The sequence below is a fragment of the Haematobia irritans genome, chromosome 2, assembly GCF_050003625.1.
Source record: "Haematobia irritans isolate KBUSLIRL chromosome 2, ASM5000362v1, whole genome shotgun sequence".
Taxonomy (NCBI): Eukaryota; Metazoa; Arthropoda; class Insecta; order Diptera; family Muscidae; genus Haematobia; species Haematobia irritans.
The window spans coordinates 214,144,997-214,162,728 of NC_134398.1; the positions used below are offsets into that span (position 1 = coordinate 214,144,997).

The following is a 17,732-nucleotide window of genomic DNA, read 5'->3' on the forward strand; positions in this document are numbered from 1 at the left end:
AAATAAATGGCATGTGGTAAATTTAATGTATTTACTGATATTTACATTATCAACCATTTAGATGAAAAAAAAAACAAACAACATTTAAGTCAATATTAAGAGTAATTTTGAAATAGCGCAAATTTTCTGGTTGAATTGGTTCCGTACAATGCAATTATATGAAGCAATGTGATCATTGCAAGCTAAAATTAAGATAACTATTATTTTGAAACCGTGTATTCGTTGTAGAAACATTTATATATTTAGTATCGATTTCATTCAACCATGGCAAAAATAGAAAAAACTTTAAAATGAAAAAAACCTTTTTTTTGTGTCCAAATACTGTCGGTGATACCATTAATATTTCCATCACATTCATCTTTTATTCCATTTATTTTACAGAAAAAAAGCTATTTTGTGGTTTCAATCACTTAATTAATTGATACATTTCATTTTTTTATTGAAATTGCTTCAATCACGGAATTGATAATATCAATCACCGACCCCAATTAAAAAGTTATTTAAACCAATTAAATATTTAATTGGTTCAAGTAATATTAGGATTGCATTTTATTTTGATTAAACTAAATGTTTGCTGATCGCAATATGCAAAAAAATTTTTTTGGTTCTTGACCATGAAATACAAAAATATTACAGCCAGGGAAAATTTTCGGTTTACCCTACAAGGACAAAAGAAGTTTCCTGTTTTCCCCTATATTCCCAAAAAAAATCCCCTACAATTACCCCTACAATATTTTTCGTTAAATTTAAACAAAATTTAAAAACAAAAATGGTTCTAGGTGTTTTATTATTTTAAAACATATGAAAATGCAACGTATATTACGTACCACCACGGTTGCCACAGTTGGTAGAATTCTACCAAAAATAGTAGATTTTTTTGTTTGGTAAACCTCTATAGAAATAAAATAATAGAAATAAAATTTTAAGAAAAATTTCTATAGAAATAAAATTTTGAAAAAATTTTCTATAGAAATAAAATTTTGAGAAATTTTTCTATAAAAATAAAATTTTGTCAAATAGAAATAAAATGTTGTCAATATTTTCTATAGAAATAAAATGTTGACAAAATTTTCTACACAGAAAAAAAAGTAAACTACATTATGGGAAAAATGAGCTATCTCGTGCGAAAATTGAACTAAATTGTATTCCGAAATTTAAGAATCTTTAAATTGACTAAAATTTTCCGACATTTTTGGATTATTAATTACCATTTACGCAATGCATCTTTCTCGGAAAGAAAAAATTAACTAAAAATAAAGAAAAAATCTTAAGCGCCAGATCATTCCCATTTTAACAGCGTTGTAGTTCATTCTTACTATTTTTGAGATGTGTGTGAAAAAACTTCTTCTGTTTTAGTAAGAATTGAACTACTTTATATGTCATTGAAATTTTACTGTCATTTAGTTCATAAAATTTTTGAGACATACCTGGAATAAAGAAAAAATCTTTGGGCTGGGGGAAATTTCTTACAAAGTTTTCCAAATGAACTAAAACAAAGTAAAATTTTTGCAATAAATATTAGTTTATTTTAGCATCAGTTTTACAACAGACTTTTTTTCTGTGTATGGAAATAAAATTTTGACAAAATTATGTATAGAAATAAAATTTGGACAAAATTACCTATAGAGATAAAATTTTGACAAAATTTTCTATAGAAATGAAATTTTGACAACATTTTCTATAGAAATGAAATTTTGACCAAATTTTCTATAGAAATAAAATATTGACCAAATTTTCTATAGAATTAAAATTTTAAGAAAATTTTTATAGAAATAAAATTTAAAAAAAGATTTTCTATAAAAATAAAATTTTGAGAAGAGCATTTTCTATAGAAATAAAATTGTAAGAAATTTTTTATAGAAATAAAATTTTGACAAAATTTTCTATAGAAATGAAATTTTGACCAAATTTTCTATAGAAATAAAATGTTTACCAAATTTTCTATAGAAATAACATTTTGACAAAATTTTCTATGGAAATAAAAAGTTGACATTTTCGATGAAAAAAAAAAAAGTTTCTATACAAATAAAATTTTGACAAATTTTTCTATAGAAGTAAAATTTTGACAAAATTTTCTAGAGAAATAAAATGTTGACCAAATTTTCTATAGAAATAAAATTTTAAGAAAATTTTTATAGAAATAATATTTTGAGAAATAAAATTTTGCCAAAATTTTCAATAGAAATAAAATATTGACCAAATTTTCTGTAGATATAAAATTTTGAGAAAATTTTCTATAGAAATAAAATATTGACCAAATTTTCTATAGAATTAAAATTTTAAGAAAATTTTTATAGAAATAAAATTTAAAAAAAGATTTTCTATAAAAATAAAATTTTGAGAAGAGCATTTTCTATAGAAATAAAATTGTAAGAAATTTTTTATAGAAATAAAATTTTGTCAAAATTTTCTATAGAAATGAAATTTTGACCAAATTTTCTATAGAAATAAAATATTGACCAAATTTTCTATAGAAATAACATTTTGACAAAATTTTCTATGGAAATAAAAAGTTGAAATTTTCGATGAAAAAAAAAATTCTATACAAATAAAATTTTGACAAATTTTTGTATTGAGGTAAAATTTTGACAAAATTTTCTATACAAATAAAATGTTGACCAAATTTTCTATAGAAATAAAATGTTGACCAAATTTTCTATAGAAATAAAATTTTAAGAAAATTTTTATAGAAATAATATTTTGAGAAATAAAATTTTGCCAAAATTTTCTATAGAAATAAAATTTTGACAAAATTTTCTATAGAAATAAAATATTGACCAAATTTTCTATAGAAATAAAATTTTGAGAAATTTTTCTATAGAAATAACATTTTGACCAAATTTTCTATAGAAATAAAATTTTGACGAAATTTTCTATAGAAATAAAATTTTGACGAAATTTTCTATAGAAATAAAATTTTAAGAAAATTTTTTTAGAAATAAAATTTTAAGAAAATTTTTATAGAAATAAAATTTTGACCAAATTTTCTATAGAAATAAAATATTGACCAAATTTTCTATAGAAATAAAAATTTGACAAAATTTTCTATAAAATGTAAAAATTATTAAAAATTGTTTTAAGTGAAAAAGTCCCTACATTGTGCCCCTACGTCCCTACAAGACGCTAAATATTAGAAAAACCCTAAATGTAAATGTAAATTCCCCCTAGTTCTGGCAACACTGATTACAACAGTCGTCTGCTTTAAGGTAGAGTTACATACCATGCGTTCAATGCGTACATTGCGTCCGATGATTGAAGAGTTGAAATTTCTCTTTGAAATCAAAAGCTCGAAAAGGCTGCCGCAAACAGAAAAAAAATCAATGCTTCCATCAACGCACGGATTGACGCATGGTGTGTAATTCTACCTTTATTTAGCACACTTTTTCTATGAGTGCAGTAATAACAGTAAAAAAATGCTAGTTGTGTCAGCAGTTTTTATCTGTTAAAAAGGGGAAGCAGTCGCGTATGGCCACTTTTGATTCAGCCAACTTAACTGCTGATTTTAAAAAAAATTGCTCACTGGTTATCCAATTTTCTTTTTTTAAAGTTGCATTTCTAATTAAAGACATTTCTAATTTTTATTGCACATCTGTATGTATACATACAAATATTGAATTTTTTTTATTATAGTGTACGCTGTACACCCAAAGAAATTTATTAGTATGTCGCAGAAGAAAAATCTACTAAAACAGCAAAATTTGTTGAAATAGTAAACATTGTGTGCTAGCTTTTAAAGTTGGTTGAAACTAACAAGAAATGTTAAACCAGGGACTATCGTAACGCAATAAAATTAATATATAAACAGTTTGTCTTGTATTTTCTGAAAAAATCTGAATATTTTTCAAATTATGTCGAACAAAATGTTTTCCAATAAGATTTTGGAGTTTTTAGGGATTTTATAATGTAGGAATATCCACAAAATAAAAATTGGAAGTTCACAAACATTTCTTTCTAAGAGCATCTCGAGATCCTCCATCAATTCCGATTAATTCCACTTCTATTTGGCGATTTAAAGTCTAAATTAAATTTTGGATAATTAATTGTCGCAAAAAAAAATGGAAAATAAACAAAGAAGTAAAAAATAATATTGAAAGTTTCACTTGAATTTCATTTGAACCTGTGTCTGTTGACTTTTTCACTTCCATGAAATTTCTTTTGAAAAAGTTATGCAAATTACTTGAATTTTCAATTTTTTATTGAGTTTAGATGGAAAAAATATAATTCTGCAAAAACATCCGCCGAAGAATATTGAAAATTTTTAAAAAATATTTAATAAAAAATTTGCTGAGTTTGCTGTGTTCTTTTTTTCATTCATACTAATAAAGAACATCTCAAGATGTGGTTATATTGCCTTGGTGTCATATTGCAATCGTATCATAAACATTTGAATTGGCGTTTCGACACTTTGTGTGGCGTTTGTAGCTGAGTGTGCTAAGGCGTTCAGTTATGGTGCCAACAAACCTAGGTTTAACTCTCGATCGGAGCAAAAAAGTTTTTCAAATTGTAAAAATTAGATAATAAGAAAATAAAAGAAAAAGTTGAAATAGGTAAAAAAAATTAGTTTTTTTTTTTGAAAATTCTTTATTCAAATGAACTTCCACGGCACAACTTCTAAAGCAATGCAAAGGATCTGAACATGGGCTCTATGACAAGCCCATGTAAAATTTATTGGAGTTCATCCAAATTTGCACTACTTCCGGATCACAGATTGGGGATCCAAATTACTTTTTTGGAAGCTCTTTTTTGTTGGGTATATAAAAAAAATGTCTTAAATATTTGTGTACAAGTTTTTTGTTCGTTAGACCCTGAAGTATAAAAATATAACAGCAAACACCGATTGCTGTGTTTTTGGCACACTTTTTTCTACGAGTGTATATAAACAATTAATGGTTGCGTTTTCAGCAGATATATTTTTCTGTTATTGTTTAGTTTCGTTCACTTTATGGGAAATGAAATAGTCTTGTTTGTAGCGTATGCAATGACATCGGAGCAATTTTGTTATGAATATAGAATTTATTCATCTTTTAGATATTATGATTTCTTTCCATGATTGCTGCCAATACAAGTGTTATTTCTTGTTTTGTTCAAATATCAATTACTCGTATCGTATATAGGCATTTTTAATGCGTTTTTACTTAAATATACCAATCATTGTTTTCCTTCGACGATAAATTTCAATGAACAAATTAACGTTGTTTTGTATTTTGGAAGACATGCCCCCAATTGGGATCGTTTTTTTTTTCAGTGGCAATGCAAATACTATGGAAATTATAGACAAACAATATGAACTTATGATATTAGTATCTTCCGATTTGGAAATTTGAATTAAAAAATATTTTCCCATCTACCAATGTAAACAAAAGCTACACTAATATGTTTGCATTTGTTTTTAACCTACAGGCAACTTCAATTTATTTTTGCTTAATGAACTATAAGCCTAACGGGTATTCATAAAAGTTTTCCCTAATCTACCGGAAATAGATCAGTTTAATTTAGTTTATTAAAATTAATTTAAGATGCTGTAGCCTATCCTAATTAACTTTCATTCATAAAATTTTACATAATTTAACATAAATTATTTTATTGATTAATAAGCGGTTTCTAATCCTTCGGATTTATTCGTATAATATAAAAAGAATTTCATCACACCCCAATATCACCACCCTCAATACTCTTCATATCATCACACTTTCTGCCCGGTATGCACATATTAACTCACACAAAAATAACAAAAAATATATACTTATTTATAAATATACAATATCTGTATATTAGATAATTGAAATTTTATTAAATTCCACTCTTGTGTTTTCCATTCATATTTATTTACAGTTTTATTTTGGAGGAGAACATTAACAACAACACGGGCATTTCATTTTTTGCCATTTTCGATGGACATGGCGGTGAATTTGCTGCCGATTTTGCCAAAGATATTTTGGTTAAGAATATTTACAATAAGGTCATTGAAACAACCAAATTATTAAATGCCCAAAAACTGGAACAAAAACAATTGTCTGCAGCAAATGCTGCCGATGTAGACAAGGACTATGTGGACTATGATGCTAGCCCATATCTGAAGAGAAAAGCCAGTCGTAAAGATGGTAGTGATAATAAAGAGAATGAACCTCTAGTTAGACGTCGTGATAGTTTACGGAAAACAACGAGGTAAGAAAACAAGAGTATTTTATTTCAATCTTAGAATAGCTGAAATTCTAGGCTATAACATAAGGTGGACTTCCGATCGCGGCGGTCAATCCTTTTCGAATTTTGACAAAATTTTCTATAGAAATAAAATTTTGACAAAATTTTCTATAGAAATAAAATGTCGACAAAATTTTCTATAGAAATAAAATTTTGACAAAATTTTCTATACAAATAAATTTTTGACAAAATTTCTATAGAAATAAAATTTTGACAAAATTGTCTATAGAAATAAAATTTTGACAAAATTGTCTATAGAAATAAAATTTTGTCAAAATTTTCTATAGAAATAAAATTTTGACAAAATATTCTATAGAAATAAAATTTTGACAAAATTTTCTATAGAAATAAAATTTTGTCAAAATTTTTTATAAAAATAAAATTTTTACATTTTCTATGGATATACAATTTTGACAATATTTTATAAGAAATAAAATTTTGGCAACATTTTCTATAGAAATAAAATTTCGACATAATTTTCTATAGAAATAACATTTTGACAAAATTTTCTATAGAAAAGAAATTTTAGACAAAATTTTCTATAAAAAAAAAAACTTGACAAAATTTTCTATAGAAATAAAATTTTGACAAAATTTTGTATTGAAATAAAATTTTGAGAAAATTTTATTTGTTGTTTTGTCTCAGTTGTAAAACCATTGTGTTGACTAAACTACAAGAGTGGCTTAACCAACAGAGGAAAAGTATGTTTGTCAAAATTTATTTAGGCAAAGCCCTATAGTCTGCAAGATGGTTGGATGGACGCACGTTTAGGAATTACCACATTCTTCATCAGCAATAATAAAATAAAATTTTGACAAAACTTTTTATAGAAAAGAAATTTTGACAAAATTTTTTATAGTAATAAAATTTTGACAAAATTTTCTATAGACATAAAATATTGGGAAAATTTTCTATAGAAATAAAATTTTGACAAAAATTTTTATAGAAATAAAATGTCGACATAACTTTCTATAGAAATAAAATTTCGACATAATTTTCTATAGAAATAAAATGTTGACAAAATTTTTTATAGAAATAAAATTTTGACAAAATTTTTTAAAGAAATAAAATATTGACAAAGTTTTCTATAAAAATAAAATTTTGACATTTTCTATAGATATACAATTTTGACAAAATTTTGATAACATTTTCTATAGAAATAAAATGTTGACAAATTTTTCTGTAGTAATAAAATGTCTAATATGGCTTTCTATAGAAATAAACTTTAGACAAAATTTTCTATAGAAATAAAATTTTGAGAAAATTTTCTATTGAAATAAAATTTTGAGAAAACTTTCTATAGAAATAAAATATTGGCAAAGTTTGAATGAAATGAAATTTTAACAAAATTTTCTATAGAAATAAAATTTTGACAAAATTTTCTATAGAAATAAAATTTTGACAAAACTTAAAAAAAAAATAAAATTTTGACAAAACTTTTTATAGAAATAAAATTTTATTTGTTGTTTTGTCTCAGATTTAAAACCATTGTGTTGACTAAACTACAATAGTAGCTTAACCAACAGAGGAAAAGTATGTTTGTCAAAATTTATTTGGGCAAAGCCCTATAGACTGCAAGATGGTTGGATGGACGCACGTTTCGGAATTACCACATTCTTCATCAGCAATAATAAAATAAAATTTTGACAAAACTTTTTATAGAAATAAAATTTCGACATAATTTTCTATAGAAATAAAATTTTGACAAAATTTTCTATAGAAATAAAATTTTGACAAAATATTCTATAGAAATAAAATGTTGACAAAATTTTTTATAGAAATAAAATGTCGACATAATTTTCTATAGAAATAAAATTTAGACATAATTTTCTATAAAATAAAATTTTGAGAAAATTTTCTATAGAAATAAAATTTTGACAAAATTTTCTATAGAAAAGAAATTTTGACAAAATTTTCTATAGAAAAAAAATTTTGACAAAATTTTCTATGGAAATAAAATTTTGACATAGAAATAAAATTTTGAAAAAATTTTCTATAGAAATAAAATTTTAAGAAAATTTTCTATAGAAATAAAATTTTGACAAAATTTTCTATAGAAAAGAAATTTTGACAACATTTTCTATAGACATAAAATTTTGAGAAAATTTTCTATAGATGCCTTTTTCATTCAAAAAGAGACTTGTACATGCTTTGGCAATGCCCAATATTCTATACGGCATTGAGGTTTTTTGTGGCACAAATGCTGGTAACATAAGGAAAGTTAAACTAGCAATTCATAGAATAGTCCGTTATCTACATTCATTGTGTCGATATGACCACATATCTCCTCATGTCCAGGATTTCCTGGGGTGCCCATTTTCGAGTTTTATTGACTTCAGATAACTTGTTCTTTTCCACAAAATTTTCAGTGCTCAGTCACCTCGATTTCTCGTGGACTTATTTTCATTTGGCCGATCGCGGCGAAATCAGATTGTTGTACCTCTTGCCAGAGGTCATATGGACAAGTCATTTCAGGCTAGAATCGCCAGATCTTATAACTGTCTCCCTACTAATTTAAAGGACTTCTCGATTTCTGATTCGACATATCGTAAAAGATTACTCGATCATCTTGGATCACCTGCATGAGGCTTATCCAAACTCGAGTTAGTAGTGCTGCTTTGTTGTGCTTGGTTGAGTAAATAATATTTTCTTATTTTGTCTTTTTTCAATCATAATGGGAACTAAAAATGTTTTGTCATATTTCATTTTTTTTATATTTTTTTATCATATTATTAATTATAATTGTCATATTTCATTTTTTGTCATATTATTAATTAATCTATTTTATACCTTATATATGTAATTATACTTTTTATATACTCGCATATATTTTCACAAAAATTTTCGAAGGCAACGAAATTTTCACAAAATTTTCGAGAGGAATAAAATTTTAACAAAATTTTCGAAAGGAATAAAATTTTAACAAAATTTTCGAAAAAAGTAAAATTTTGACAACATTTTTGAAAGGAATACAATTTTGACATAATTTTCTATAGAAATAAAATTGTGAAAAATTTTTCAATAGAAATAAAATTTTTGACAAAATTTTCTATAGAAATAAAATTTTGACAAAATTTTCTATAGAAATAAAATTGTGACAAAATTTTCTAAAGAAATAAAATTTTGACAAAATTTTCTATAGAAGTAAAATTTTGACAAAATTTTCTATAGAAATAAAATTTTGACGAAATTTTCTATAGATTTTTTATTTCTTCTGGGCATTTTTCAAATACCTCCTAAATTGTCTTTCATAATATCACCCATATAACAAAGACACAACTAATATAATTGTTTTTTGGATTTCAGTGTAAATGATAAGAAAGAATCTTCAGATGTTTTTACCCAACAGCTGAATTCTCTACTACGTGGAGCTGGAGGTGGTTCCAATGCAAAGAATAATTTTTTCAATAACAATAATAAGGACACAAATTGCGAGGATGATGGACCACCACAACAATTTGAAGCCAGTTGCTATTTAGAGAATGGCAAAATAAATTTTGGTAAATTAATAACAGACGAAGTCTTAGCAGCCGATCATAAATTAGTGGAAGCAGCCAAGAAATCGGTAATAACTATTATTTAAATTTAAAAAATAAACAATAAATTTTTAAATGTATTACATCAACATTTTTTTTAGACAAACATAGCCGGAACCACAGCACTAATAGCCATTGTCCATGGTACCCGTTTAATAGTGGCAAATGTTGGTGATTCACGGGGTGTAATGTGTAATGCTAGAGGTATAGCCATACCTTTATCGTTCGATCATAAACCTCAACAGGTACTGAATGAAAACACATATAAATTATAGTGAAACTGATAATAGATTTGTTTTTGTAGGTTAGAGAACGTAAACGTATCCACGATGCTGGTGGATTTATTGCCTTTAGAGGAGTTTGGCGTGTGGCTGGCATTTTGGCCACTTCAAGAGCTTTGGGTGATTACCCATTAAAAGACAAAAATCTAGTCATAGCAAATCCAGATATTCTATCTTTCGATTTAAATGATCATAAGTAAGTAAATCGATACTAAAAAGAAGTTTCAAAAATGTATGGATACACTCAAAAGAAAAAGTTAGTAAAAACAAAATGCTAAAAATATTTGTCTGTTTCAAAAAGGAAAATAGTCTCGTTCGCAAAAAACAGCAAATATTCGCCTAACAAAAGTTTGCTATTGGTAACCCAATTTAAAATTAAGGGATTTTTTCGAGAGTATCTTACCAAAAAAAATATAAAAAGCTGATCGATCAAAATTATAAAAAGCTGATTGTCCGTGGCTAGCCACTACTCTTTTATACCTTTCTGGCAATATACGGATACCCCGACGAAAAAATGCGAAATATCGGGCTGCCACCTAACTTAACCTAATCTAAATCCTTGTTAATTTTTAATTGTTTTGCTAAAACGTAATCTTAGTAAAATTTTTCAGCGGAATAATATATTGATGCAACTTAGGAAATCGACCGGAAAAATAGGTAGGCATATTTTTCGCACAAATAAGTTAACAACCCTGTTGAATGTTAGAGTCGATGGCGAAATAATTCCGACAGTAAACTACCCCAAGATACTCGGGGTAAAATTCGACAGCCTGTTTAAGTCGGTCTGCCCATGCCACTGCAATTTGTAACAAGCTCCGCGGTAGAAACAAGGTCCTCAAGTCGCTTGCCAGCAGTACTTGGGTGCGGACAAAGAAACCTTGTTGACTACTTATAAGGCAATTGGCCGGTCAGTGGTAAACTATGCAGCAACTATGCAGTGGACATCTCAAACAAGCGACACGCAATGGAATAACATCCAAACCTGTCAGAACGCTGCCTTTAGAACTGTAACAGGATGTCTTCGCAGTACACCCCTGGATCACCTTTATGCGGAGACCAAGATCATCCCGGTGCGTCGACACAATTACATGTTGTCAAAGCAGTACCTCTTGGGTTGCTATCAAAGTTGTCATCCAAATCACCATCTTGTGGATACACAAAAAAAAATTTAACGGAAATTTTTCCAATTAAAATTTTAATTGAGTTTTAAAAAATAATCAATTAAAAATTTAATTGATCCAACAAATTTTTTAATTGACACAAAAATCAATCACAAAAATTAATAGTATCAATTAATTTTTTATTTGGATCAATTAATTTTTTAATTGGCCTTCAATTAATTTTTTATTTAATACTAAAAAAATTAACTGGATTAATTAATTTCGTGATTAAACCAGAAAAAAAATTTTTTGTGTGTAGGCAACCTCCTCCCAAGAATGTAAGGGTTGATCTTCACCTTCTTGAGCGCGAGATCCAGCGTTACAAAAGTGAGCCTCTAGATCAGGCAGCTTATCAGACAGACCTGAACAGGATTCATGTGGATACTGTAGCTGAAGCGGTGAGATGCTACAAGTTTAAACCTGTTCTCTGAGTTCGACCACCGCCCATAGCACCGGAGGAAAGAGACCTCTCACGGCAGCACAATTAAGATCAGGCAAGTGCAGCCGCCTGAATTCCTACTTATCAGTGATTGATAGCAGCGTAGCTGACGTGTGTCCCATATGTAACCAAGGGTCACATGACACTCGTCACCTTTTCCCTTGCCCAGCTAAACCTACCCGACTCACCACCAGATCACTGTGGACGCATCCCACCCTTGTCGCAGAGTTCCTAGATCTGGACACCAGTTGAAGTACCAAAACATAGAACAAAATGGATGAAATTGCATTAAAAACTGTTACAACAACAACAGCAACCCTGTGTTTGGATGCTATTTCGTAATTGAACCAGAAAATAAATTTTTTGTGTGTGCTTACAATTTATTTTTTTTTTTAATAATTGATTCAAAAGAGAAACCATGGGAACAGAAATTAGCCAGTCCTACGTTAAGATATAACATTTTTTGATCGCATTTAGGAGTTTTTTGGGAATATTTTACGAATTTTTATACGCTCGCTAGACTATATATTATAAAATATAATAGCAAACACCGACTGTTTTTTTTTTGCAGATTTTGTTTGTTTTTAATTAACTTTATTTATTAAATTGCCTTTCTTTTCAGACCCTTGTTTCTTATTTTGGCTTCGGATGGCTTATGGGATACATTTACCAATGAGGAAGCCTGCTCATATATTAAAGATCATCTTCACGAACCCGATTTTGGTGCCAAATCATTGGCCCTACAATCCTATTATCGTGGATCAGTGGATAATATAACTGTACTTGTGATAGCCTTCAAGAATGGCATCTATCGTATAGGCGGTTCATCATCGGCTACACAAAATAATGCAACACCATCACAGTCAGCCGCAGCAGCGGCTTCATCAGCTAATAAAAATCTTAAGGATTCACCGAAATCGGCTGCATCTCTTATTGCCAGTACTAATTTGAATCGTTCGAATAGTGGCAGGGCAAAATAAAGAAATTGACCAGAACTCTACCAGGAAGCAGCAATCGATAGCATTCTTTAGAAGAGCTCACAAAAAACAGCTTTATGTTTTCTTTTCTTATTCTGTATATATAATAAAAAGAAAATGGATCAACATATTGAGAAAAAAAGTGCCCAAAGAAAAACAAATTAAGAGAAATCAAATCAAATATTTTTTGTAAAAGCTGAGCATTTGATTAATATTTTTTTTTTTTGCAAAAAAAAAACAATAATTTTATTTCTTCTTGTATTTCATTATTATACAACAACGCTCTTTATCTCGCTCTACGTATATTTAATTACTCTATTATATATGTACCAAATGTATGTATATACAAATATAAGAATATCGTCGTCATCATTAATACAAAAGGTCGTTAACACATTTTTTTTTAATTAATTTGCAAAAAGAGTCAAATGGAAAAAAAATGTGTAAATTGTTTGTTTTGAGAAAAAATCGTTTGGGTTTAAAAATAAAAAATACACTTTTCGACATTAACGCTAAAATTTAAATGCAGTAATATAGCTTGGAATAAATGAGTTTTTGACTCAAGCCTCATTTCGTATTTTTTCAACTTTAATTTTTTCCCATCATTTAACGAATATTTTTGCAGGAAAGTCAATTTCACTGCGATCTGTTATCGTATTAAAAAAAAAAAAAAAACAAGTATTATAACATTTTGTATTATTGGTGACCGTATATACTTTTGTTGTATGTCGTTCAGAAGTCAAACCCCCGCCTGATGATTATTCTTGGAACACAAATTCATCGTAAATTATATTTGTTGTTTCCAGTCCCTCTTGTTTAAGTTTTTTGTTGCTTATTTTTCCCACATCCTAGTAGTAGTTTTAAATAAATCGGTTTATTTATTATTACCATTAAACGATGATTTAAAGTTGCACTCTCGACGTTTCATTTTAGTTTTTTTTTTTTAATTTAATTAAAATTAGTTTTAAACAAACTAATTAAAAAGTAGTTTTAAACAAATCGGTTTATTTATTATTACCATTAAACGATGATTTAAAGTTGTACTCTCGACGTTTCATTTTAGTTTTTTTTTTTTTTAATTTAATTAAAATTCGTCTACGCATAATTTATTTATTGAAATTCTTAAAACATGATTGTTTTTTTTTTTCGAATATTATGTGAATTTTTATAAAAACAAAAATATCTTATTTAGTTTTTTGTTTCAATTTAAAATTGATATGAATCTATAAAAAAATACAAACGAAAATATTCTTATTAAAATAAATAATAATATTATATGGAATTTTGTTTTTTATTTATAATTAAGTTGGTGATATAAGGTGGGTAATAGAATTCAAAATTAAATTAAATTAATACACTCATAGAAAAAAGTGTGCTAAAAACAGCAGTCGATGTCTGCTGTTCTATTTTTGTATTTCAGGGTCTAGCGAACAACAAATTATAATTTTTATACCCACCACCATAGGATGGGGGGTATATTAACTTTGTCATTCCGTTTGTAACACATCGAAATATTGCTCTAAGACCCCATAAAGTATATATATTCTGGGTCGTGGTGAAATTCTGAGTCGATCTGAGCATGTCCGTCCGTCTGTTGAAATCACGCTAACTTCCGAACGAAACAAGCTATCGACTTGAAACTTGGCACAAGTAGTTGTTATTGATGTAGGTCGGATGGTATTGCAAATAGGCCATATCGGTCCACTTTTACGTATAGCCCCCATATAAACGGACCCCAAAATTTGGCTTGCGAGGCCTCTAAGAGAAGCAAATTTCATCCGATCCGGCTGAAATTTGGTACATGGTGTTAGTATATGGTCTCTAACAACCATGCAAAAATTGGTTCACATCGGTCCATAATTATATATAGCCCCCATATAAACCGATCCCCCGATATGGCTTGCGAGGCCCCTAAGAGAAGCAAATTTCATCCGATCCGGCTGAAATTTGGTACATGGTGTTAGTATATGGTCTCTAACAACCATGCAAAAATTGGTCCACATCGGTCCATAATTATATATAGCCCCCATATAAACCGATCCCCCGATTTGGCTTGCGAGGCCCCTAAGAGAAGCAAATTTCATCCGATCCGGCTGAAATTTGGTACATGGTGTCAGTATATGGTCTCTAACAACCATGCAAAAATTGGTCCACATCGGTCCATAATTATATATAGCCCCCATATAAACCGATCCCCCGATTTGGCTTGCGAGGCCTCTAAGAGAAGCAAATTTCATCCGATCCGGCTGAAATTTGGTACATGGTGTTAGTATATGGTCTCGAACAACCATGCAAAAATTGGTCCACATCGGTCCATAATTATATACAGCCCCCATATAAACCGATCACCAGATTTGACCTCCGGAACCTCTTGGAAGACCAAAATTCATCTGATTCAGTTGAAATTTGGTACGTGGTGTTAATATATGGCCTCAAACTCCCATGCAAAAATTGGTCGATATCGGTCCATAATTATATATAGGCCCCATATAAACCGATCCCCAGATTTGACCTCCAGAGCCCCTTGGAAGAGCAAAATACTTCCCATTCGGTTGAAATTTGGTACGTGATGTTAGTATATGGTATCCAACAACCATGCAGGAATAAGAAGTTTTAAGATACCACAACCCAAGTAATTCGATTGTGGATGACAGTCTTTCGTAGAAGTTTCTACGCAATCCATGGTGGTGGGTACATAAGATTCGGCCTGGCCGAACTTGCGGCCGTATATACTTGTTTTATGTTATATACTTTTCCCAAAGCAAGAGGAAGAATTTGCAGAAGGGAGAAAAAAGGTCTGAAATCAGGGAAATATATATTTACACTTTTAACAAATATGTTAATCCTTACTTGAAGTGTTGATTGGCCCATATGAAAGTAATAAAACAAAATGTCATCCGGATATTGTTTGACGAATTTAAGGTACCCCAAAATTTTTGGAATTCTTCCTATCACAAATAAACAAACTTGTTGCAGTAATAAATTCCAATTTTTTATACTTCAGAAGTAGCATAGCTTTGACTCGTTTTATGAATCAATCAATTCACAAATTAAATTTATTACATATTTTTCCATTTGTGGCTTGTTTGCATGCAAAAGTGCAAACAAAAAAGCATCTGCAACATCTGATCAACAACAGCAGCGCAATAAAATCAAAGTTGGGCAAAATTGCGTTTCCGAAAAGGCCCGTAATACTCGGGCATGTTCTGGATTTCTCTTCAAATAGATTTCACCTTCATTTTGATTTCCTCCCAAAAATGGTTGGTTGTTTCATTCTTTTGCAACAAAAGGTGGTGGGTATTAAGTTCGAGCTTAGCCACTAAAATCGTCATTTTTTCGCTAAAGTGAAAACTAAATCAGTAAAAAAGCCACAAATTATACATATTTGTTGCATATTTTATTATACCTTGATATACCCCCTAGGGATACCCCAAAGCAAATTTTCACAAAGTTTGTATTCCTTAAAATGGATTATTAAAGAAAAGTAATCGTGAAAAAATGACGATTTTAGCGGCTGAACTCGAACTTAATACTCACCTAAATGAAAGGGGAATCTGCACAGAAAAAATTTCACAAACATTTTTCCAATATTGAGTTTTAAAAAATATTCAATTAAAAATTGAATTGATTCAACAAATTTTTTAATTGAAACAAATATCAAACACAAACATTAACACCCATGTTCGGATATCCACTACAATTCCATTTCCACTATTCACGTCAAATCCACGAACGTGGAATTTTGGTGTTCTTAATTCCACGTCCTTTTTTTGAACTTTTCTGTAACCAGCTGGGTTTCACAAATCACCCAAAAATTCATTAAGACGGAAATCAAAATAAGTGGAATCAATAGACTTATTTTAATTTATTATTTTTTTAATTAAAAATGACGCAGTTTTAATAAAACTCATGTATTAAATATAAAACATTTCAAATTTTTTACGAGAGTACTTTTTTTAACGGAAATACATCCATCTTGGACATAATTCAACTTTCACCAAGACTTTGGTAAGTGAATTGATTTCACGTAACTTCCGGTGGAAGTGGATTGTAGGACACCAAAATCGTGAAATTGATTCACATTCACCTGGAAGTGGATTTGCGAACATGGGCATTGATTTCCCCCCAAAAATGTTTGGTTGTTCCATTCTTTTGCAACAAATGAAAAGGGGAATCAAAAAAACTTCACGAAAAATGTTCCAATTAAAATCTTGAGTTTTAGGTTAGGTTAGGTGGCGGCCCGATGTATCAGGCTCACTTAGACTATTTAGTCCATTGTGATACCACATTGGTGAACTTCTCTCTTATGCCGATTCCATGTTAAGCTCAATGACAAGGGGCCTCCTTTTTATAGCCGAGTCCGAACGGCGTTCCACATTGCTGTGAAACCACTTAGAGAAGCTTTGAAACCCTCAGAAATGTCACCAGCATTACTGAGGTGGGATAATCCACCGCTGAAAAACTTTTTGGTGTTCGCTCGAAGCAGGAATCGAACCCACGACCTTGTGTATACAAGGCGGGCATGCTAACCATTGGCCCCCATCTTGAGTTTTAAAAAATATTCAATCAAAAATTGAATTGATTCAACAAATTTTTTAATTGAAACAAGTATCAATCACAAACATTAATAGACTTATTGAAAGTCATTTAAAAATTTAATTAAGTCTATTAATATTCGTGATTGATACTTTCATTTCATTTAAAAATTTAATTAATTTCTCAATTGACTTTCAATTAATTTTTTAATTGATACTATCATTTCTGTGATTGAAGACATTTCAATTAAAAATTAATTGGATCAATTAATTTCGTGATTGAAGGCAAACATATTTTTTGTGTTTGGACAATTTATGGTATATTTTTAAATCTTGTTTTTAAAGGGCTTACATGCTATTTTATAACGCAATACTTATCAAGTAAATAGAAAACATATGAAAAATTAAAAATAAAAGATTTTCATCGGTTTCGAAAACTTCTTCTGTAGAGATTGTAATGTAGACTCAAAAAGTCGATTTTCAACTTATTTAAAATATGAAAATCAACTCTCAAGTTTTGAAAAAATCTACCTTCTATTTTTATTTAATTTAGTTTAGAGCCAATTAAACTAAAATCGATTGATCCCGTCTGTGAGGGGAAAA

General features: G+C 28.8%; 1 protein-coding gene across 4 annotated transcripts in view; it reads left to right on the plus strand.

Annotated features, from left to right (window-relative positions):
* The window catches only part of LOC142227066 (protein phosphatase 1L), a 49,386-nt gene extending 35,510 nt beyond the window's left edge, over nt 1-13,876 (plus strand). For all 4 annotated transcript variants that reach the window (XM_075297393.1, XM_075297389.1, XM_075297390.1 and 1 more), the window contains exons 3-7: nt 5,833-6,165; nt 9,508-9,766; nt 9,839-9,982; nt 10,042-10,214; nt 12,240-13,876. In XM_075297393.1, the coding sequence (XP_075153508.1) occupies nt 5,833-6,165; nt 9,508-9,766; nt 9,839-9,982; nt 10,042-10,214; nt 12,240-12,597 (1,267 nt within the window). In that variant the 3' untranslated portion in view covers nt 12,598-13,876. The remainder of the gene's footprint in view (nt 1-5,832; nt 6,166-9,507; nt 9,767-9,838; nt 9,983-10,041; nt 10,215-12,239) is intronic.
* The last annotated feature ends 3,856 nt before the right edge of the window (nt 13,877-17,732 follow it).